Source organism: Oculina patagonica, chromosome 6 (assembly GCF_052425735.1).
Source record: "Oculina patagonica isolate OP01 chromosome 6, crgOcupat, whole genome shotgun sequence".
Classification (NCBI taxonomy): domain Eukaryota; kingdom Metazoa; phylum Cnidaria; class Anthozoa; order Scleractinia; family Oculinidae; genus Oculina; species Oculina patagonica.
This window is the reverse complement of record NC_135763.1, coordinates 36111910-36137106: the sequence shown is the minus strand read 5'-3', so window position 1 is coordinate 36137106 and position 25197 is coordinate 36111910. Positions and strand designations below refer to the sequence as shown.

At 39.4% G+C, this 25197-nt stretch overlaps 2 protein-coding genes across 3 annotated transcripts; both read right to left on the bottom strand.

The window, feature by feature from the left end:
- Positions 1-2070: 2070 nt before the first annotated feature.
- LOC144656875 (uncharacterized) lies at positions 2071-5735 on the bottom strand. The gene is made up of 4 exons (XM_078517121.1): positions 5597-5735; positions 4120-4336; positions 3305-3569; positions 2071-2548 (listed from the first exon to the last, which is right to left on the bottom strand). Exons 2-4 carry the CDS (start codon positions 4314-4316, stop codon positions 2159-2161), a joined length of 852 nt encoding a protein of 283 aa, XP_078373247.1. The 5' UTR covers positions 4317-4336; positions 5597-5735; the 3' UTR covers positions 2071-2158.
- A 1095-nt stretch (positions 5736-6830) lies between these two features.
- On the bottom strand, positions 6831-11100 carry LOC144657611 (uncharacterized). Of its 2 annotated transcripts, none has more exons than XM_078517967.1 (4): positions 11054-11100; positions 9066-9266; positions 8076-8349; positions 6831-7327 (listed from the first exon to the last, which is right to left on the bottom strand). In XM_078517967.1, the coding sequence occupies exons 2-4, from the start codon at positions 9260-9262 to the stop codon at positions 6932-6934; spliced, it is 867 nt and encodes a 288-aa protein (XP_078374093.1). In that variant the 5' UTR covers positions 9263-9266; positions 11054-11100; the 3' UTR covers positions 6831-6931. The 2 variants fall into 2 exon arrangements, with proteins under 2 accessions (XP_078374093.1, XP_078374092.1); XM_078517966.1 differs by having other exon boundaries at positions 8064-8349; positions 9066-9262; positions 11054-11091.
- Between the last annotated feature and the right edge of the window lie 14097 nt (positions 11101-25197).

Below are 25197 nucleotides of genomic sequence, written 5' to 3'. Positions count from 1 at the left end.
TAATGTTGGGTTGGTCTGACGGATTAAAAAAAAATTAATTCTGATAAAAATGTCAAAAATCAGGGGCAATCTACTGGAATATGAGGCCCGCTTCCCAACCATCATTGCCGTGGAGGCTGGAAACAACGAAACGTGGTTACAAGATCAACATGGCGGCAATGGGGAAAGAAAAGATCGATGTCGTGGTTAAAAATCACCTGAGAAAAGCGAAAAAAGATTAACCACCAACGCATCTTCGCGATCTGCCAGCATCGATCAATGAGTTTTTTTTTTGGAAAACGCCAATATATGGGTCGGTCGGACGAAGGTAAACGGACATAAAAAGGCGGGCGGCCCTATGTTGTTTGGCCAAAATTGTAGTCTTTCATAGAAGAAGGCACAAAACTGCCCTGAAACCTCATACTATTATCGGTAACGATATCGAGGCATACTGAAATTACGTAAGGGACTTTTTGTATATTATTCACAGAAACTCGCGAGGTTTTCTTCACGACAAACTTGCTGAATAGATAGGAAATTTTAGCTGTATTAGTGACATTAGACCTTGGTCTTTGTGTTTACGAGATTTTCCTGGAAACACAAGGTGTGTTTTTTCAGAGGGGGCGGGGGGGGGGGGGATACTTTATATACGCCATATGGGTATGTGCCTCTGGATGGGGTCGCATTTTTGTCCTGTAAGTAATTATGTCAAATTTATGGAACACCCACCAGAACTTTTCCAATTACTGAGAGAAGCTTTCCGGGACGCTAAAGTCTTGTTAATGACGCCATTTTACACGGTATATGCTGGAAACCATCTTGAGATCTTTTTCATCTGCTACTGAAATCTGGAAATAGCATTCTTCGCGAAAATGGGAGAGAACGATTCACATACGTACTAAGGCCATACAATCACCTTTTGAATTTACACTAAATACATGTAAAAAAAAATAATAAAACATTCTGCTGGAACTTCAGTTAATCCAAATAGTAAAATGCTCAGCTCAGTGAAATATATTTTTTAATCAGATAATGAGATAATTAATGTAAAATTAAGACACGACATTTCGTTGAATTTAATCTGATATTATACGATTTTGCGTGCAAATCATTTTTTAAACAAACATGCAGCTTTAGCACACCTCTACAAAACTACGTTCGAATTCATTTGGCACCAACTGTTTCAATTATAACCAGTTTGGTTGCCAGATGTTATACTTTTCTAAGAGTTGCAATTGTTTATATTGTTGTCGTTGACACGGTTAACTATTTTAAGCTAGCTAGTTGGTTGTTTTTTCAATTTATTGGAATCAACGGTTCTCGGTTAAAAAATATGTGTTTAGGGTTGAGTTTTTTCATGTTCCACATATATTTGGAAAAGTCTTTTTCGGCTGAATGTTAAATGGCTGAATAGTTGAATTAAAAGGGGCGGATCAAAAGATGGTTTTAAGATTACAAGTTGAGAAATTGAAGATAAAAAAAAATGCATTTGTTTACAAACTACATTTTGCACATTTTTTTGAGGGAGCGGTACCCTGGACCCTCTTAGGGAGTCAAATGTTTGGCACTCGTACCTTTTAACCCTCGAGCTTTCACAATATCCTGGCAGGATCCGCCAATGAAGTTGATCAACCGTTCACGAGAAAATAGTTCGAAAACTGTTTTACAAGAAGACTTCAACTTCCGAAAAAAGTTAAAAAATTGCTCAACCCAACTAACCAAAATCGTCTTTTTCATAAACAGAACGCAAAACGAAAAAAAACCAACGAAGCTACCTATAACCGTTGTTTCCAGTAAAACACATGACATTAACTATTGAAATATACCGGTTGAAATTCCGGTTATAAGTCCTGCGCTTATACAACTTCGTAAGGGGTTTTGTGTGGGCTTATAAGCGGAGGGGCTTATATCCGGGAGGGTTTATAAGCGGAATAAACACGTTTCGAAACGAGCCATGGGAGTGTTGATCGAAATATTAAGTTAAAAACGCATAATAAAGCAACATTTAGCCCTGTTCAGTACTATCATCCGGCGGATGGAGGGGGGCTTATATCCGGGGGGGGGGGGAAATCGGATGGTTTTTGTTGTTGTTGTTGTTTCCAGGTAGATGGGCCTATAACCGGGGGGGGCTTATAACCGGAATTTTACGGTACTCGAATCAAAGGTTTCAACATTAGTTCTAACAAAAGCTTGGCAGTTCCAGCAACTCCTCGTCAACCTCACCAACCAGGACGGAAGTGATATTTAAAACCATGTGGGAGGACGTTTTACCCACGGGACCGGAATTGTAAAAGGATTCCAGCATAACAGGAATAAACGGGTCTGCGTCAACACCGCTGTCCTCAGGATACCGCTTTTCGTACTTGCTTGTCTGGTTAGAGATGTAGTAGGCTGTAAGGGATGTTCCTTCCCCTGCGTTGTGGCCCCCAGTCCTCCATATCCACTGCTCGCACAGGCGATAGCCGATCTTGACCGTTCCGTTGTAGCTGAAGTAAGGAGGGATTTGTGATTCGGGAAACGTTTTGATTAGCTGCGAATCGCATTTCTGGTTGTAGAAGCGCACTTCGGTCTGCGGAAAATTTTCAAAAGGTTTTGAATTAAGTTTTATACAAGCACGTTTTTAAAAAGCTTTTTTAAAATACGTCTATCTTCTATGCTCTTTCTCCATTCCTTCATATTTGTCATTAGCGGAGTTAGGGGGTGAGGGGAATTCGAAGTAGGAAAGGAACCCATCATGTAACCATCTCCCTCTACAGATGTTAAGTTTTTTATCCCACCCTTAGCTTCTCTTGCATTTTAAGTGTAAACACAGAGAGAGAGAGTTCTAATAATCATGTATTTCTTATTAACCGTATCGCTATCACAAAATTCTCGATTTTGATTGGTTCTGCGCGTGCCTATTTGCCGTGTAATCGGCGCGCGATCACGTGGGTGTCCAATTACAGGTATCCAATTTGAGCAACTTCAAATTGGACACCTACACAATTCGCACTCTCAAAGACTTATTAACCTCGAATTTTGTTATTGATACGATTAATTAGTAATTGGACCTCGTGTCGTACAATTCAGAGAGTAATCGTGCTCGTAATTTGAAATTACTCGCCCGATTACTCCCTGAATTGTACTCCACTCGGTCCAATTACTATTACTAACCATGCTCAACAGGACTGTTCGGCGGGAAGGCGGCCATATGTTTTTAATGAACAGGCCAGACGTCGCTACACTCAAACTGTACCGTTAAGAACTAAAGCGGATATTTTCTAAGTACGCCCCTGCACGTATCCGCGACAGCCAAACAGAAGTAAGAAAGCTCCTTTATATGTACCTTATTAAATCCACCACCTTTTGCTGGGAGAACGAACGTGGCGGACCAGAACCTTTCATACACATCGTCCCTCTTCTTGTATTCGGTTAGAGACTGTACCTCTCTCCCAGAGGAATAAGTGTCGTGGCATCCCATGGGCGAACAATCCGTCTGCTTGACGTTGTAAAACAGTGTATACTTAGTGGGGGTGGGTGGGGGAAGCCGATAGGGCTGGCAGGGATCATCGAGATAGCCTGGGCACGAGGGGCCATAAAAACAAGCACATCTGCACACGAGAGAAGAAAAATCAGTAGGTCATAATCAGGAGTTGTATAAATGTATTGACTTTACTTTGGTCAAGTAATGATTAGTAGTATAGCTTGGGTAGACAGAGGTCAATCTTCGCTTGCTCAATTTCATTCCCTGAGGACAGATTATTCTCGACCCAGAGCCACCTGTTCTTCTTAGCCGGCGGAGCCTGGGGCACGAGGAACAAGTGGCTAACATGATTTGATTGGCTAAATTTTTAACCATGGAAATTTAAAATCTAGCCTATCAAATCATGTGCCCCCTTAGCCACTTGTTCCACGTGCCCCAGGCTCCGCCGGCTAAGGTCAAGCGGTGCTGGGACGAGAATGGCGAGATATGCGTGGAATTCGACATAAAAAAAATTCCACACTGATGACGCATCTCTACAAAGGTCTGTTTAATCGTGAGACCGTGAGGTTAAACTGAAAATCGTAAGTCTTACGGCTGTCGAGCGGGAAAACTCAGTAATAGCGGGAAAATGAAGCCTACTTGGTCGGAAATTGGTGTCAATCTATGGCCTGACTTACCGGGTGTTATCAGGGCATGAGTATATCTTATCGACCATTTTGCCAGTCGAGGGGTCCACGTGGCAGTCGTGATAACCCGATAAATCCTGCAAACAGTACTTCCCTGGGGGACCGTTGTCACAAAAGTCGTCTGATTCTTCCGCAAAAGAAAAATGTAACAGGCAGAAGAACAAAGCAAATGACAGTTGTATTTTCATCTTGAATTGTGTGGGATTCCCTGCGAGATGGAAAAATAAATAAAAGTGAATACATTTCCTTTATAAATGTGTAACTAGTAACTCAAGTCCCAGTGGGTCTATGATACCCCACCCCACCCGCCGCACCAAAACGTAAAAGTCGTGTACAAGGGTTACAGTCATCGCCATTTTGTTCTAAAATAAGGTGCCTGTTTTCTCAAAAAAAGGGAATTACAATACCGATATATTCTCAGCCACTTCCGACTTAAAACGCATTTATAGCAAGAGAAAAATCATGGCAAAAAATAAAAGCCACTGGATTCAGTGACCACGTCCGTTTCAGGTATTTCAGTTCTTCGCACTTTGTTCGCTGCCTTTATAGCTCGTTATCTTTGTCGTCACGCAAAGCTACTTTCGCCCTAAACAGGTCTGAAATAGGATTTATAGCTTCGTTGACCGGTTATCGCGGCGGCACACTACCGCAAAAATTTTCGAGGACCATCCCTTTTACACCCTACCAATTGACTGATCTCCCTCACCCCCACAGTAGAAAGTGGTACCGCGTGACGATCGAGACTAAAGGTGATCCGCTTTAAAGGGAACTGAAATTGTGCACGATCTTCTGGCAATAAGACCGATAACAGTCGCAATTTGAATACATCGTACAGAAATAAACTGATTACAGGCAAGAAATGCACACAATATGTTAATTTCGAGTTAATTGCCTTTGTTTAAGTCTGAAAAGCGAATAATTTCCACCCACCGCGAGGGCATTTATCATTAATTTGACCCCCAGGGATCGATGAGTTTGCACACGGAGACAATTTGACCTCCTTATTTCTTGTGTTTTCTTCAATTTGGAAGTGAAGCGAAAAACATTTACAAATGAAAGCATTTCTTGTCGGATAAACTGTAATTTAGCAACGGCAGTGGAGTCATTGACGCTCTACAAAGAAAAACTGAAACCAGCTGAAACTAACCCCAGGAACTAACTTACGCCCACCGAATTATTAAATAATAAAATTGCAAAAATATTACAAGCAAAGTATACGCTGACTGAAGCCATTTTTTAGCTTTAAATGATGAAGAGAGATAGAAACTGTCTTACTACAGAATATCTAACAATATTTTTAAGTGCATTGAGGAAACTTTTAATACTGATTTGTGTATAGGTGCTGCTATCATATAAAGTGCTGTTTAAAATCCAGACAAAATAAATTGCGAAACGCGTACTAGCCGAATATAGCTCAGAAGGAAATCGATCTAAGATTTTCAGGAAAATAAAACTTATAGCCACTCACCTAAAGAAGGAGTAATGTCGAAGGCTTGCTGTTTGCTACGGTAATTTCAGATTTGCAACAGTTCCCGTTATCTCTGGATCGTGCAGTAGCACACACCTCCTCGAATGAACAATCATGAACTTGTGTGGTATTAAAGAACCTCGCAATCAGCGTAAGTCACGCAATCGGATCATCCGGGGATCCTGATAGCCCCTGAGTCATCCCCGAGTCACCGCTGAGTCGCCGCTGAGTCGCCGCTGAATCTCCGCAGAGTCCCGATTTCACAGGGCTTTTCCGTGCTACTTTTTTGTTGGGTTGTATAGTGGATGTAACTACTTCGCAGGAAACCTTGCGAAAATTTCACCTTTGTGAAGCATTCAGTAACCTCAAACCTTCTTCCTTGTAGAATGCGTGAGGAGGGACAAGAGGAACCTCTTTGATAGAAAGTGTTTAGGGAAGGACCATTATTTTTTGAGATGGGGGGAGGGGTTTTTTGGACAATTTCCATAAAAAAAAACTTGTACAGAAAAAATAGCTGAAAAGAAATCGTGCAAGGGGAGCCATCGGGAAAAATAACTGAAAAATCTTAAAAAAAATATCTTGCCCAGAAAAATTGCCCAACCGCCCCCCCCCCCCCCCCGCCCTCCCTCGAAAAAATAATGGTCCGTCCCTTGAGGAACGTGTGTGTGCGTGTGTGCATGTAGTGAGGGGGGGGGGGGGGAATGGAAAAGAAGGGAGGGAAGTGGGTAATGATCTAAGGGATCCTTTTGATGCACAGTGAATCCCCAGGGCGAATGCATGTTACAAGAAAAATCCTTCATTTCTATAGGCAGAAATTTTATTTACTTGCAGAAAGGGCAATTGAATCTACAAACTTATAGCTTACTATTTACTATTATTATTCATGCCGTAACATTATTTCTACTCATTAGCAACAACGTTTTGTGATCAGGCTTTACTTCAAAAAATAATAAATCAAGGTAAAAATTATGTATTATTAATACTTAACTGTCGTATCTGACCCCTGTTCTAAGGATTATATTTTGATGCATCATGAATTCTATCTAAGATAATCCAATCATTTGAGCTAGAGAATATATTTAGTTTTACTTTCAAAAAAAATAAATTGAGTCTACAACTCATGTCTTACTACTGTGTTTCTCTGTCATTACATGATTTCTAAGCGACCTTTTGTGATCGAGGTTTTGTCTTAAAAGCCAATAAATCAAGGTTTCCAAATATATTTAATGCTAAACTGTTGTATCTGCCCTCTATTTTATTTCTATTTATTTAAGCCTCGTTTTTGTTTTATCGGTTTTTTCTGTTGTATCTGCCCTCTATTTTATTTCTCTTTATTTAAGCCTTGTTTTTGTAAAAGCTTGCGGCTCCATGAGCACAAAACGCAGGCATCGAGAGCTGACTAGGATCCAAGAAATCTGGGAAAAACGATGGGTACATGGTATCATAGTACACGGTGATGTTGCTAGTGGGAGTAGGCTTCGTTTGAACTTCATGTGAGAACGGGATGTAGCGACCGTCTCGGAGGTTCATCAACAGCCATCTCTCAATGGTCACCTCGTCATTCTTGCTGTGACCCCCTGACTGCCATAAGCAGACTTTGAACGTAGCGTTCAGGCCCATTTTGGCGCGGATCTGGGACTGGTCGCACGTGAAGTAAGGTGGCACTCCAAAGCGCGGGAAAATTGAGCGAGAATTCAGGCTGCAGTTCTTCTCGAACCAAGCTGCGTCGAACTAAAACAAAAAGAATTGGACTTGTTACTGGCAAAGCAACACAATCACCTACTTTTAATTAAAATTGTTTATAGTTTTAAAACTCGTACGTGGAATGCCTATTTTTCAAACCCTCAAATTCCGAACCGCCAAATATCTTACAGTTTTATTTTTAAATCTGGCAGCTTTTAATATTTAATCTTACCATTATCGTTATTTAGTACAAATAAACACTTTGACACTTGAATAACGTTTATCATTCATTTTACCTTAATTTAATATCTCGGCATTCATTACAAACACAAAAAACAATAAAAAAAATAAAAAAAAAAACAGACAAATACGAAAACAGTTGTTTCTCAATCGTGTTTGTAGCTGATTATATGCGTGTGGGTTAGTCCACACATAATTTCTACTACAAAGCGGTTTGCATTTGAGTATCGAAAGTATTCGCATTATATAATGTGGTTTATAACGCTTATGACTGATTTAAAAACAAAAGTCGCGCCACTTTCCACCAATCAGAAGTAAAACCAAAAGCAATTGTGACTCACTAATACACGTTTTCCCGCGCTTCGCATCGGCTACATGATTTCCTTCGAGTTTTGATTGGTTCACCGAGTTGTCTTTGTCTTTGTCTTTTGTAATTGGCCAAAGTGATTACTTTGGTTTTGCGTCGAAACCTGCTCTAATCCAGTCTAATACTAAGTGTAAGACGCTAAAATAATCGGGTTTCTTTCAATCAAGAACTGAATACCTGGTAGTATACCTGGATGAAGTCGTTGTTTTCAATGTAATGGAACGGGAAAATGAACTGTGTATTCCAGCTTGTGCCCACGGTATCATGGCGCTGTTCTCCAGCGGTGGCGTTCTGCAGCAGTTCGCCGATGTTTGTCACGTTAGTACAGGCTTTGTTGTTACATGTCGTGATCTTTACGGTGTAGAATGTCGAGAACACGTCTGGGAACGGAGGGGGAAGCTCGTACTTTGCGCAGGGATCCTTTACGGTGCTTGGGCAATTTGGGCCATAAAAACACTGACACCTAGATGAGACAGGAGGGAATAAATGAGATATCAAGTTAAACATGAAACTAAGAAGTTAGGTATCTCCCTCAACAATGCATCATCTTGTATAGTACGTTAAATAAAAGCAATATCAACTTATCCTTATTCGAACAGTTCCGGGCTAAGATTTCCGAAGATCGCCCGAATGTCATCTTCAAAGGCTATCGAACACTTTCCGGAGATTTCCAAAAATTGCAAATGGTTGACGAAGACAACCGAGAAGTTCCGAAGATGTTTCGTCATAAAAGGAAAAAATACATTAGCTAAGCTGGTGAAAAGGTTAACAATCCTTGAAAAAGAAAACTGTAGTTTATATCGGCAATTAAATGCTTTGAGTTTTTAGTTTTGCGCGCGTTTTCATGTTTTGGCTTCGAGCAGTGGATAGTCAGTTTAGGTCATTTTTAGCCTGTTCCAGGCGTTCGGTTAGTTGGGAAGCGGCGCAAGAAACGGCAAGCGAAAAAATGGGGAGGGGACTAAGGCGAAGGGGCGAGCTCTCCTCCCCGCCCCCCTCCCCTTATTTTTTTTTTCGCTCGCCGTTTTTCGCGCTTCCCAACAAACTGAACGCCTGGAACAGGCTAGGTAATTTGTTGTGTGGTGGGTTATTTTGTTCAAGCTCACAAAAATCTTCTGATAATTTACAAGCTATGAAAAATTCAAGTTAGCAATGAATGAAAGCGTTTTTTTAATTACTGACCTTGTATTAATGGGACAATCATGCTTTGTTTCAGTCATTTGCTGGGTCTTGCTGTCGATTGTGCACTCATACCAGCCTGACAGGTCCTTATAACAGTATCGCCCCGGAGGACCCTCGTCACAGAAGGTCCCAGAGGACACATCCACATCCAGCACCAAAAGGAGAAGAGCAGCCACAATAAGGAGCTTCAGGGACATCTTTCTGAGGAAAGAATTCATTGGAAATTATAACTCACAAGTTAATAGTTGTTGTTTTAGCGTTTGCTTTGCAGATGAACGAACCAACAAGCGAGCGAACGAACGATCGAACGAACGAACGAACGAACGAACGAAGGAACGAGCGAGCGAACGAACGAACGAACGAACGAACGAACGAACGAACGAACGAACGAACGAACGAAAGAACGAACGAACGAACGAACGAACGAACGAACGAACGAACGAACGAACGAACGGACGGACGGACGAACGAACGAACGAACGAATGAACAAACGAACGGCTCTAACGAACCAAAGATAAACTCATAAAATATAAGTTGTTAAATCGGCCTAGCTAAGCTTCTCTTCTCTTTGATACACAAAAGAAATTAAAAGCATTACTTTTGTTTTGTTTTGCTGCAATTGTGTTCAGTTAAATGTATTGTTGAATCATCACACACCATAAATAAAACACCGACAACTACTTTTCACTCGGATAAAGGCAACATATCATGTGATGATATGTCAATTTACAGTCAGTGGTTATTAGAAATGTTATATTTTAAATAGGCTTAAATTGTTTATCTGGCGTTCCCGAGAAGCCTTTTGAAGCTTTTAGTTCACATACCATATGGATTCCATCAATGAACAAGCTTTTTAATTACCATTCATGGGTCAATTATTCTATCTCTGATATCTATTTCTGATATCTATTTCTGATAGGACTGTTAATGTATTTTTGTTTATCTGTTTGCTATAGATGTTTTCTTTGTGTCTGACAACAAAAATCACGAGGCACCGCTTTGTTTAATTGAGGACCTCCTTATGTCTCTGAAATGACGAAATACGTGAAAGAACATTATGAAAGCTTGCCAAATTGTGTTGCAATAAAACAGTCAATCAGTTTTATTCATTCAGCGCATGAGTCAAAATTATAGTTTTGTTCTAATACTCAGCCCTTTTTGTAGACAGGGAACAGATTTAGCTCATAACATGCACAGCAAGGAACAAATTAAAATGTAAAAAACCCAACTCTGGGAGCTCATGTTTATATTTTCATTACAGCTGAGTTCGGGCCTCTTTGTTCCGATGGTATTGACTTGGTGTATTGATGAATATTTTGATTTTCTTTATCGGCTGAAAACATCAGTAAACACTGTTTGAATTATGCCGTTTGATTGAATTTTGATCAACCAATAACCTGAAAATAGTAGAAGGAAAAAAATCTTTGGAAGACTGAGGTTGATGAAATGGGTGTGACACAAAGGAACAGACGTCGAAAGAGGTTTCCTTCAAGCAAACGTTCCAAATCTTGTCGCAATACTTCTAACAACGCTTTCCCAAAATTAATGAGATGCAGAAAATAATGGGCAAATTGCCTATTGTATTGATAGTCGCCTAAAAAAAGCACCATGATACAATTGTTTCTAACTGGACTTTAAAAATTAGTGTTTAATTTAGTACAAGATGTTTCCACCATTTAATGGGTGCACTAAAAGAGCTTTTTACGCTCAAAGGAAGCCATTTCAATGCGAAGAAGCACAAGCATTTTCTTGACAAGAAGAACGAACTTGTCTAAAATGTTGCCGAACCAAGAAAATTGAAATTCTACCAAACAGCTTTGAGATAAATGAAAACCATCACTTCAGCTCTCTGATGTCGCTCAATCTTTTAGCAGCTGACAACTTATACAGATAAATGGCGAAAGCCCGAAAAATAGTAGCTCAAGAGTGTACGCAATTTGTAACATAGAATGTAAAACGCAATCCATGGAAAATCCACTGTACTTACTTGCGTCTAGCGTCTTCCTTTCGACTCGTGATCCTGCAAGCGTCGAGTTTAATTCCTGGTTCAAAGGGATCGACTTTTATACAATGCGTTATGTCATTGAAAAAACTAATTATAGCTGAAGTAAAACCCCTGTGGAAATATTGTGCAACTGTTTGTATGAAATATTCAGTTGATTGTGAGTGAAATTCGACAAAGTACCTTTCTAAAATCTTTTATCCATTATTTCATTAGAGACAGTTAGCCGCGCCTTTTGAAAAGTCGACTTAATCGGTTAAATGCTTTTTGGTTAATTAATTTTTCGGCCTGAAACGTCAGAAAATCAAGGAACTTTCTTCGTTTTGATTTAGGCCATATTTATATTGTATCTTTTCACGGTCGGAAAAAATACGAAGAGTATTTTTAGACTTTCACTAAGAGCTAGAGTTGAGTGTTGTTGCAGGAGAAACAAGGTACACACAATTTGCCACCATCCATATATTTTTGAATTTGACATTAATAAACTCTTACAGTACCTCTGTCCACTAGGTGTTTAATGGGTGCTGGCGAATTATTGGGAACCTGTGAAATCACTGATTGCTACCTTTGATTGATCACATGCTGCTAGGAGGTCCCCTTTGTTCTTTTCGACTGGATTAAGCCCCCAAGTTAAAGTGGAAAATAAGACATTTTGAAAATATTGCAAAAGATCAGAGAACGAAACAGCATCATGTGAAAGTACTGCTCAATAGCTTTGGTCACACACTAGGGTTTTTATCTAGAGACGGAAAAGTAAGAGCGCACCACTCTATAATAACACAATACGAAAAACCACGTCATGGAAGTACTGCTTACATGTGAATGATCACACACTAGGGTTTCGTATCTAATTGTCCCTTGACGCACCTAAGCCCATTGTTAGATTCCATGTACAAACATATATCCTTGTTTAATTTGTCGGTTTACAGTTTAGCAGTTTTCGTTTATTTGACTATAAAATATGAATTTCTGCATAGAAAAATTGCAGTTCAAAAAATCTCGGCCATTTGTCTTTCCCCCCTTGCCCTTTGAAGCAAAGGTGACAAAAGCTTTGCTTTAAGCAAGCTGCCTAGTTTCAATTCTTATAATATGATACTGTTGGCAAGTTACACTAAAAGCAATTAAAAAACATTTGCAACATAAACAGTTATAATTAGCAGCTATCAAATTGATTCGACCACCCGCTTAAACTTGAATAATTCTGCGAACGATCGGAATTTCCTTTTTAAGCTCAATTCATTTTGTAATTACTCTGGACAAATGCATGATTAAGCATATCAGTAAAACAACTTAAAAGCTGAATTAGTATTTTTATTATTAAGGTCAAGGTAGAACCAAACACAAACAAAATAGTTTGTTGAGTATAGGTTTTCAATAAAAGTAGGAAAACGTGGGAAAAAATGCCCCAAATTCCTTCTGTAATTTCGAAAAGTTAAGAGCATTTGCGAGATATGCATATAAAAACGTATTCCTGGTAATTCCATTACATGGTAAAATACTTGGGGCATAATCATTTGCTTTTGGGAGGCGTTGTTCTAACTTAACCAAAACGTGCAGAATTCGTTTGCTTTACTTAGCTTAGCAGACGTCCATGGTTTTAACTTCCAGAAAAGTGTCAGATTAAGCAATTTAACACAAAAAGGTTTTTGTGACTGGCATTTGTTGCAATCAAGTCATCAAACCATTTAAATTGAATGTTCCAAGCCGACAAAGGAATGATATAAATAGTGATCAAACGTACGTCAAACAAAAAGGCCCACAAATGTATCGAAATAAGACAAACTGAATACCTTTTTGTTAACGATTCGGTATGCGGAATGTTACTATCGGGTAGCGTAGCGTAGTCGGTGACCCGGGGTCGGTGCCATGTTAGAGTTTCTCTGCCTTGCACACGACGTGTACACCACAACTTCAGCAAATCGTTTTAAAAAATACTCTCCGGAACGTGCATGTTATACCATAATTTCTTTCCTTACAGGTTCAAGTTTCTAACTTACGGTCTAACTCACAGAAGCAGACTATTTTTGCTTATAGTTATTTTGTTTGTTATTATTACAAGGTCACAGGCCTACCCTTGTCCTTCTCTATTTTTCCTTTCTCATCTAATCACTAATTAATTAGAAATCGTCTGGCCTTTTCTTCTTCTCACCTCGGTATTCTTTATACAATAAAAAGGTAAACTCTCATTCTGCAATCGGGCCTAGTGGCCCTTCAGACCGGAGAGACTAAGGGTATTTCTACTCCCCCTGGATGAGATGCTAGTCTAACGCAGCATTAAATCCACCGGTGCCATGGTCATTTATAAGGGAGGGGGGGGGGGGTGTTATTACGAGTGTCATTCTTGCCCAAGAACACAGTGTAATTAAAACTACGAGGAAAAGAAAATTCCGTTTCCTTGCTAGAAGGCAACCTCGACATTGTCCAGTAAGGAAGACCCGTATAGCTTGAATTTGGGTACCCCTGACGTTCATGGAAGTTGTTTGTTTTGCAATAAATCAGCACTCTAATAAATAATAGTGACAGTTCATCACCAATATTTTCGGGGTCTGAAGAGGAATAATTAAGTTTCCATTATTCCATTATTCCACCTCTTACATTCCAGTCTAGAAAATAGTACCTAATTCCAGAACAATGTCACTGATTACTCCAAACGAAACATCGCTCCTATCATTCCGTTATTCCCGAAAACCAGGGCCATTATTCCATTTTTCCACCGCAAAATTTAATTTATTGTTCCTCTTCAGTCCCCGAAATATTTGCAATCAGATTTCAGACGTGACATACAATTAAATAAAAAAGAGTTATGTGCTGAAAGCAAATTAAATCCACGGCGATATCTGCTTAATTTCTCTATGGCAGACCACGTTGTTCGCACCAGCATACCAGTATTCCAACACACAAAGCAATCACGCACTTTATCGAGGCCGCTTTATCGTGAAACTATGGAAAATTAAAAATTGTTTAAATACTTACTTGCTTTTTCTTTTCACCTCTCCACCTGAAAGGTTCCAGTTGCTTTACAGGCCGCTTAAATGCCGGTAAGCGACCAAACGTTGACGATTTCGCAGCCCTGCACTTTATGTCTTCATGTTAGTGGACTAAGGTCTCGCATTTTGGTTTCTTTCATTAATTAACCACAATGTTGCATTTAATATTAAAATAAGTGAAAGACATTTAAAATATTAAAGTGAAAGACATCGGCACCGGTTTGTGTCCAGTTTCTGTAAGTCAATAGTCAGAGTATAGTGAAAAATGGTAGCGATCGCTTTGAGCAGGAAAACTATTGCAATTACAACAACAAGTAAGTCTACTTTCTCCGGGATGTCCGGTTTTCCTCCCTCCACAAAAAACTAACACTTCAACTTCCAATTCAAAGGAGAATCTGAGGGCCACAGGTTTGTCAGTTGAAAAACTGTTACGTGCAACCCTCGTTAAACAAAACCCATTTAACAAGCCGCATGTCATGATCTTTATCAAATCATAGAAACCGAATTTTGTTATTCTTTTTATGAAATTACTAAAGGATAAAATTAGAAAGGAGCGAGCTGCCTCTGCACTACTGGATTTCGAGGCCAAAAAGACATCACCGGTACATAAACAAAACAAAGCCGCTCCATGTAACGGCACCTGAAATACCTGTTACGTTTAATAAGTAGGATCAAAATATGCCCCATATGGGTATTTTGCAATAATGTATAATTAATTCTTTGCTGCACGTGGAAAATTTGAGCATTTGATTATAATTCAAAATTAATGACGCGATTTTATTCATGCGCATTTAGCACACTTGCAATATTTCAAATTTCGCAACCGTCTTTTAGTTTGCTTCAACTGAATCTTTTGAGCAAAGTTACATACACTTTGGTTACGTTTACCGATCCTTTATCAACTTCAGATGAACGAATCCGCTTTTAAAGAATACAGCGAGTTTTGCTTGTAAATTGAGCAAGGACGCCGCTTTTACAAACAAGCTCTTTGCCATGAAACTGGCACTTTGCTCGGCAGGTAAGCGAACGTTTCTTTAACGGCGTAATTAATTTACACATGTAGTTCTCAGAATTGTCAGCACTTCAGCTACTGAACTGCACTATTCCAAAGTTATAGCCGACAAACTTTGGTGGAAAATAGACTTATCTCTTACTTTTTTTTCAGACGGATCTTTGGAGACTCTTGGAATACAGTCACCAAGTTCAACGGTATGTGGTCACAGACAAGACAGAAAAAGGCAATGAAAAACTGAATGCCCGCCATAAGAGGTAACTTCGTTTCTTATATATCCACCAAAAAGTGTATAAATTTCATTTGAGACTGAAGAACAGAACTATTTCTGAACATTTGTACGTGTCTAAACAATAACTCGGTAAAGCCAATCTCAGAATAGCAACATGGGCTCTAACAGAAATATTCAAAGCGCAAAAACGCGCTCTTTCTGTCACTTACTCATGTGGTTCTCAGAATCGTTACCATTTCAACTACTGAACTGTACCATTCCTTTTTGGTAACCGTCAAACAATAAACATTGAACAATAAACATTTCTCTTATTCGTTTTCAGAAGATATTTGGACACAGTCACAAAGTTCAAGGATGTGGCCAAAAAAGACAGAACAGGCAATAGAAAATGCCCGGCTTATGGAGGTAACTAACGAGTTTCTTGTTTTATATAATCACCAAATAATTTTTTTTTCTATGTTTAGACTCAGAACAAGACCATTCCTCTCGAAACGACAACTCGGGAAAGCTTATCTTAGAATAGTCATTTGGATTTTAAGAATTTAGTATTTTTATCCTATTGTAATTTTAAATATTTTTACTTGTAAGGGCATTGAGATTTTTAAAGGAGAAGTTCACTCCAGAATGGCCATTTATTTTCTTTACGCCAATAAAAAGTTTTAAAAAAATATGTTATTCACCAAAATTGCAGCTTCCAACGACGCTAAAACCCTACGAAATCTTTCTCTAAAGTAGCCCAAAATGCGACAACTGAACGCCGCCATCTTGGAGCTAGTAATGTATGCTTGACGTCAAAGAGCTTAGCCTGAAGTTTAAATACTCAAAACTCCTTGTTTTGTTTTGTTTGTCAAAATGCCTGTTTGTGTAGCTCCATGTTTCTCAAACAGAGCTCCAAGAGATACAAAAAACCTTTCACCGTCTTTCAATATCTAAAAGAAAAAATGCTCACGAATGGATTATAAGAATGGGCAGAAACGAAAAATTCCTGGCAAAGCGGACATAAATATTTTTGTGTTCCGAAAACTATACGGAAGACTGTTTGGAAGAAGATCACAGATACAGTCTCCTGAGTGAAAATACCCACAAAAAAGAAAAAGGCAGACGCAATACCAACCAATGTTACGATTATGCTATTTCACTTTTTTACTTTATTTCAGGGAGGATTTTTAATCAACCAGAGAAACTCTCTGTTATTGTTGTTGACTTCGTCGTATTTTCTCGATTAAACGCGGGTCCCCGATTAAACGCCGGCTTCATATAAACGCCGGGTCAAAACTGCTAACTTTTAAATAAATCCTGGGGGCGTTTGATCGAGGTCCCGGCGATTATTTTTGGTCAAGCAAACAAGTAAATATATTCTTTTCAGTAGCACTGCTACGACAAACTGGTACGGTCTGCTACTTTGGTAATTTTTTATAATGTTCAAGGAAACGTCCGGCGTAAAATAACTAGGATGGATGCTGTAAACAAAACGAAACAGCAATGTTCGCGTTCATGTCGTCATGACTGACGCGAACAGTAGAGGAGGACGTTTATTACCGCGAAGGACATTGGCGACATTGCCGTTTATGGACTTATTGGTTGTTTATGTTCTGTTTGTCACAAATCTTGATTGCAACATGCACGTACCGTATGCAATACTGCAACATTGGTAACATGATCATACTCGGAGACCCAGAGACAGATTGTCGAGCGGGACGACGAGAAAAATCGAGGGTCTCGAAGGATAGGTAATAATAGATCAACCTGAAAAAGTTGCAGAAAATTGCACTTCGATAATGAACTCGATCGGACCCCGATTTAACGCCGGAACACACAAATATTTGTGTCCGCTTTTGAGCAATTGTTCTTTAAATATTGAAAGACGGTGAAAACGGAAATACCTCTTTTTGTATTTCTTGGAGCTCTGTTTAAGCAAAATGGAGCTGCACAAACAGGCATTTTGACAAACAAAAGCCACTACAAAGAAACAAGGAGTTTTGAAGTAATTACAATTTTCTCGCTCAACTTCAGGCTGAGCTCTTTGACGTCACGCATACATTAACAGCTCCAAGATGGCGGCGTTCAGTTGTCCAGCAACTACCAGCAACTACCAGTAACTACTAATAACAACCAGCAACTACTAGCAACTACCAGTAACTACTAGTAACAACCAGCAACTACTAGTAACAACCAACAACTACCAGCAACTACCAGCAACTACAAGCAACTACCAGCAAATACTAGTAACAACCAACAACTACCAGCAACTACCAGTAACTACTAATAACAACCAGCAACTACAAGCCACTACCAGTAACTACTAGCAACTACCAGTAACTACTAGTAACAACCAGCAACTACTAGTAAAACCAACAACTACCAGCAACTACTAGCAACTACCAGCAACTACAAGCAACTACCAGCAACTACTAGTAACAACCAACAACTACCAGCAACTACCAGTAACTACTATTAACAACCAGCAACTACAAGCCACTACCAGTAACTACTAGTAACAACCAACAACTACTAGTAACAACCAACAACTACTAGCAACTACCAGCAACTACTAGCAACTACCAGCAACTACTAGTAACAACCAACAACTACCAGCAACTACCAGTAACTACTAATAACAACCAGCAACTACTAGCAACTACCAGTAACTACTAGTAACAACCAGCAACTACTAGTAACAACCAACAACTACCAGCAACTACTAGCAACTACCAGCAACTACTAGCAACTACCAGCAACTACTAGTAACAACCAACAACTACCAGCAACTACCAGTAACTACTAATAACAACCAGCAACTACTAGCAACTACCAGTAACTACTAGTAACAACCAGCAACTACTAGTAACAACCAACAACTACTAGTAACAACCAACAACTACTAGCAACCACCAGTAACTACTAGTAACAACCAGCAACTACTAGTAACAACCAACAACTACTAGTAACAACCAGCAACTACTAGTAACAACCAACAACTACCAGCAACTACCAGTAACTACTAGCAACTACCAGCAACTACCAACAACTACTAGCAACTACCAGCAACTACAAGCAACTACCAGCAACTACTAGTAACAACCAACAACTACTAGCAACTACCAGTAACTACTAATAACAACCAGCAACTACAAGCCACTACCAGTAACTACTAGTAACAACCAACAACTACTAGTAACAACCAACAACTACTAGCAACTACCAGCAACTACTAGCAACTACCAGCAACTACTAGTAACATCCAACAACTACCATCAACTACCAGTAACTACTAATAACAACCAGCAACTACTAGCAACTACCAGTAACTACTAGTAACAACCAGCAACTACTATTAACAACCAACAACTACTAGTAACAACCAACAACTACTAGCAACTACCAGTAACTACTAGTAACAACCAGCAACTACTAGTAACAACCAACAACTACTAGTAACAACCAGCAACTACTAGTAACAACCAACAACTACCAGCAACTACCAGTAACTACTAATAACAACCAGCAACTACTAGCAACTACCAGTAACTACTAGTAACAACCAGCAACTGCTAATAACAAACAACAACTACTAGTAACAACCAACAACTACTAGCAACTACCAGCAACTACTAGCAACAACCAACAACTACTAGTAACAACCAGCAACTGCTAATAACAAACAACAACTACTAGTAAGAACCAACAACTACTAGCAACTACCAGCAACTACTAGTAACAACCAACAACTACCAGCAACTACTAGTAACAACCAGCAACTACTAGCAACTACCAGCAACTACTAGTAACAACCAACAACTACTAGCAACTAGCGGCAACTACTAGTAACAACCAACAACTACCAGCAACTACCAGCAGCTACTTGTAACAACCAAAAACTACTAGCAACTACCAGCACCTACTAGTAACAACAAACAACTACTAGCAACTACCAGCAACTACTAGTAACAACAAACAACTACTAGCAACTACCAGCAACTACTAGTAACAACCAACAACTTCCAGCAACTACCAGCAACTACTTGTAACAACCAACAACTACTAGCAACTACCAGCACCTACTAGTAACAACAAACAACTACTAGCAACTACCAGCAACTACTAGTAACAAACAACAACTACTAGTAAGAACCAACAACTACTAGCAACTACCAGCAACTACTAGTAACAACCAACAACTACCAGCAACTACTAGTAACAACCAGCAACTACTAGCAACTACCAGCAACTACTAGTAACAACCAACAACTACTAGCAACTAGCGGCAACTACTAGTAACTACCAGCAACTACTAGCAACTACCAGCAACTACTAGTAACATCCAACAACTACCAGCAACTACCAGTAACTACTAATAACAACCAGCAACTACTAGCAACTACCAGTAACTACTAGTAACAACCAGCAACTACTAATAACAACCAACAACTACTAGTAACAACCAACAACTACTAGCAACTACCAGTAACTACTAGTAACAACCAGCAACTACTAGTAACAACCAACAACTACTAGTAACAACCAGCAACTACTAGTAACAACCAACAACTACCAGCAACTACCAGTAACTACTAATAACAACCAGCAACTACTAGCAACTACCAGTAACTACTAGTAACAACCAGCAACTGCTAATAACAAACAACAACTACTAGTAACAACCAACAGCTACTAGCAACTACCAGCAACTACTAGCAACAACCAACAACTACTAGTAACAACCAGCAACTGCTAATAACAAACAACAACTACTAGTAAGAACCAACAACTACTAGCAACTACCAGCAACTACTAGTAACAACCAACAACTACCAGCAACTACTAGTAACAACCAGCAACTACTAGCAACTACCAGCAACTACTAGTAACAACCAACAACTACTAGCAACTAGCGGCAACTACTAGTAACAACCAACAACTACCAGCAACTACCAGCAGCTACTTGTAACAACCAACAACTACTAGCAACTACCAACACCTACTAGTAACAACAAAGAACTACTAGCAACTACCAGCAACTACTAGTAACAACAAACAACTACTAGCAACTACCAGCAACTACTAGTAACAACCAACAACTTCCAGCAACTACCAGCAACTACTTGTAACAACCAACAACTACTAGCAACTACCAGCACCTACTAGTAACAACAAACAACTACTAGCAACTACCAGCAACTACTAGTAACAAACAACAACTACTAGTAAGAACCAACAACTACTAGCAACTACCAGCAACTACTATTAACAACCAACAACTACCAGCAACTACTAGTAACAACCAGCAACTACTAGCAACTACCAGCAACTACTAGTATCAACCAACAACTACTAGCAACTAGCGGCAACTACTAGTAACTACCAGCAACTACTAGCAACTACCAGCAACTACTAGTAACATCCAACAACTACCAGCAACTACCAGTAACTACTAATAACAACCAGCAACTACTAGCAACTACCAGTAACTACTAGTAACAACCAGCAACTACTAATAACAACCAACAACTACTAGTAACAACCAACAACTACTAGCAACTACCAGTAACTACTAGTAACAACCAGCAACTACTAGTAACAACCAACAACTACTAGTAACAACCAGCAACTACTAGTAACAACCAACAACTACCAGCAACTACCAGTAACTACTAGCAACTACCAGCAACTACCAACAACTACTAGCAACTACCAGCAACTACAAGCAACTACCAGCAACTACTAGTAACAACCAACAACTACTAGCAACTACCAGTAACTACTAATAACAACCAGCAACTACAAGCCACTACCAGTAACTACTAGTAACAACCAACAACTACTAGTAACAACCAACAACTACTAGCAACTACCAGCAACTACTAGCAACTACCAGCAACTACTAGTAACATCCAACAACTACCAGCAACTACCAGTAACTACTAATAACAACCAGCAACTACTAGCAACTACCAGTAACTACTAGTAACAACCAGCAACTACTATTAACAACCAACAACTACTAGTAACAACCAACAACTACTAGCAACTACCAGTAACTACTAGTAACAACCAGCAACTACTAGTAACAACCAACAACTACTAGTAACAACCAGCAACTACTAGTAACAACCAACAACTACCAGCAACTACCAGTAACTACTAATAACAACCAGCAACTACTAGCAACTACCAGTAACTACTAGTAACAACCAGCAACTGCTAATAACAAACAACAACTACTAGTAACAACCAACAACTACTAGCAACTACCAGCAACTACTAGCAACAACCAACAACTACTAGTAACAACCAGCAACTGCTAATAACAAACAACAACTACTAGTAAGAACCAACAACTACTAGCAACTACCAGCAACTACTAGTAACAACCAACAACTACCAGCAACTACTAGTAACAACCAGCAACTACTAGCAACTACCAGCAACTACTAGTAACAACCAACAACTACTAGCAACTAGCGGCAACTACTAGTAACAACCAACAACTACCAGCAACTACCAGCAGCTACTTGTAACAACCAAAAACTACTAGCAACTACCAGCACCTACTAGTAACAACAAACAACTACTAGCAACTACCAGCAACTACTAGTAACAACAAACAACTACTAGCAACTACCAGCAACTACTAGTAACAACCAACAACTTCCAGCAACTACCAGCAACTACTTGTAACAACCAACAACTACTAGCAACTACCAGCACCTACTAGTAACAACAAACAACTACTAGCAACTACCAGCAACTACTAGTAACAAACAACAACTACTAGTAAGAACCAACAACTACTAGCAACTACCAGCAACTACTAGTAACAACCAACAACTACCAGCAACTACTAGTAACAACCAGCAACTACTAGCAACTACCAGCAACTACTAGTAACAACCAACAACTACTAGCAACTAGCGGCAACTACTAGTAACTACCAGCAACTACTAGCAACTACCAGCAACTACTAGTAACATCCAACAACTACCAGCAACTACCAGTAACTACTAATAACAACCAGCAACTACTAGCAACTACCAGTAACTACTAGTAACAACCAGCAACTACTAATAACAACCAACAACTACTAGTAACAACCAACAACTACTAGCAACTACCAGTAACTACTAGTAACAACCAGCAACTACTAGTAACAACCAACAACTACTAGTAACAACCAGCAACTACTAGTAACAACCAACAACTACCAGCAACTACCAGTAACTACTAATAACAACCAGCAACTACTAGCAACTACCAACAACTACTAGTAACAACCAGCAACTGCTAATAACAAACAACAACTACTAGTAAGAACCAACAACTACTAGCAACTACCAGCAACTACTAGTAACAACCAACAACTACCAGCAACTACTAGTAACAACCAGCAACTACTAGCAACTACCAGCAACTACTAGTAACAACCAACAACTACTAGCAACTAGCGGCAACTACTAGTAACAACCAACAACTACCAGCAACTACCAGCAGCTACTTGTAACAACCAACAACTACTAGCAACTACCAGCACCTACTAGTAACAACAAAGAACTACTAGCAACTACCAGCAACTACTAGTAACAACAAACAACTACTAGCAACTACCAGCAACTACTAGTAACAACCAACAACTTCCAGCAACTACCAGCAACTACTTGTAACAACCAACAACTACTAGCAACTACCAGCACCTACTAGTAACAACAAACAACTACTAGCAACTACCAGCAACTACTAGTAACAAACAACAACTACTAGTAAGAACCAACAACTACTAGCAACTACCAGCAACTACTAGTAACCACCAACAACTACCAGCAACTACTAGTAACAACCAGCAACTACTAGCAACTACCAGCAACTACTAGTATCAACCAACAACTACTAGCAACTAGCGGCAACTACTAGTAACTACCAGCAACTACTAACAACTACTAGCAACTACTAGTAACATCCAACAACTACCAGCAACTACCAGTAACTACTAATAACAACCAGCAACTACTAGCAACTACCAGTAACTACTAGTAACAACCAGCAACTACTAATAACAACCAACAACTACTAGTAACAACCAACAACTACTAGCAACTACCAGTAACTACTAGTAACAACCAGCAACTACTAGTAACAACCAACAACTACTAGTAACAACCAGCAACTACTAGTAACAACCAACAACTACCAGCAACTACCAGTAACTACTAATAACAACCAGCAACTACTAGCAACTACCAGTAACTACTAGTAACAACCAGCAACTGCTAATAACAAACAACAACTACTAGTAACAACCAACAACTACTAGCGACTACCAGCAACTACTAGCAACAACCAACAACTACTAGTAACAACCAGCAACGGCTAATAACAAACAACAACTACTAGTAAGAACCAACAACTACTAGCAACTACCAGCAATTACTAGTAACAACCAACAACTACCAGCAACTACTAGTAACAACCAGCAACTACTAGCAACTACCAGCAACTACTAGTAACAACCAACAACTATTAGCAACTAGCGGCAACTACTAGTAACAACCAACAACTACCAGCAACTACCAGCAGCTACTTGTAACAACCAACAACTACTAGCAACTACCATCACCTACTAGTGACAACAAAAAACTACTAGCAACTACCAGCAACTACTAGTAACAACAAACAACTACTAGCAATTACCAGCAACTACCAGTAACAACCAACAACTTCCAGCAACTACCAGCAACTACTTGTAACAACCAACAACTACTACCAACTACCAGCACCTACTAGTAACAACAAACAACTACTCGCAACTACCAGCAACTACTAGTAACAACCAACAACTACCAGCAACTACCAACAACTACCAGCAACTACTAGTAACAACAAACAACCACTAGCAACTACCAGCAACTACTAGTAACAACCAACAACTTCCAGCAACTACCAGCAACTACTAGTAACAACCAACAACTACCAGCAACTACTAGTAACAACCAACAACTACCAGCAACTACCAACAACTACTAGTAACAACCAACAACTACCAGCAACTACCAGCAACTACTAGTAACAACAAAAAAGTACTAGCAACTACCAGCAACTACTAGTAACAACAAACAACTACTAGCAACTACCAGCAACTACTAGTAACAACCAACAACTTCCAGCAACTACCAGCAACTACTAGTAACAACCAACAACTACTATCAACTACCAGCAAGTACTAGTAACAACAAACAACTACTAGCAACTACCAGCAACTACTAGTAACATCCAACAACTACCAGCAACTACCAACAACTACCAGCAACTACTAGTAACAACAAACAACTACTAGCAACTACCAGCAACTACTAGTAACAACCAACAACTTCCAGCAAATACCAGCAACTACCAGCAACTACTAGTAACAACCAACAACTACTAGCAACTACCAGCAACTACTAGTAACAACCAACAACTTCCAGCAACTACCAGCAACTACTAGTAATAGCCAACAACTACCAGCAACTACCAGCAACTACTAGTAACAACCAACAACTACCAGCAACTACCAGCAACTACTAGTAACAACCAACAACTACCAGCAACTACCAACAACTACTAGTAACAACCAACAACTACCAGCAACTACCAGTAACTACTAACAACAACCAGCAACTACTAGCAACTACCAGTAACTACTAGTAACAACCAGCAACTACTGGTAACAACCAACAACTACCAGCAACTACCAGCAACTACTAGCAACTACCAGCAACTACTAGCAACTACCAGTAACTACTAGTAACAATCAACAACTACTAGTAACGACCAAAAACTACCAGCAACTATTAGTAACATCCAATAACTACTAGTAACGACCAACAACTACTAGAAACAACCAACAACTACTTATAACAACCAACAA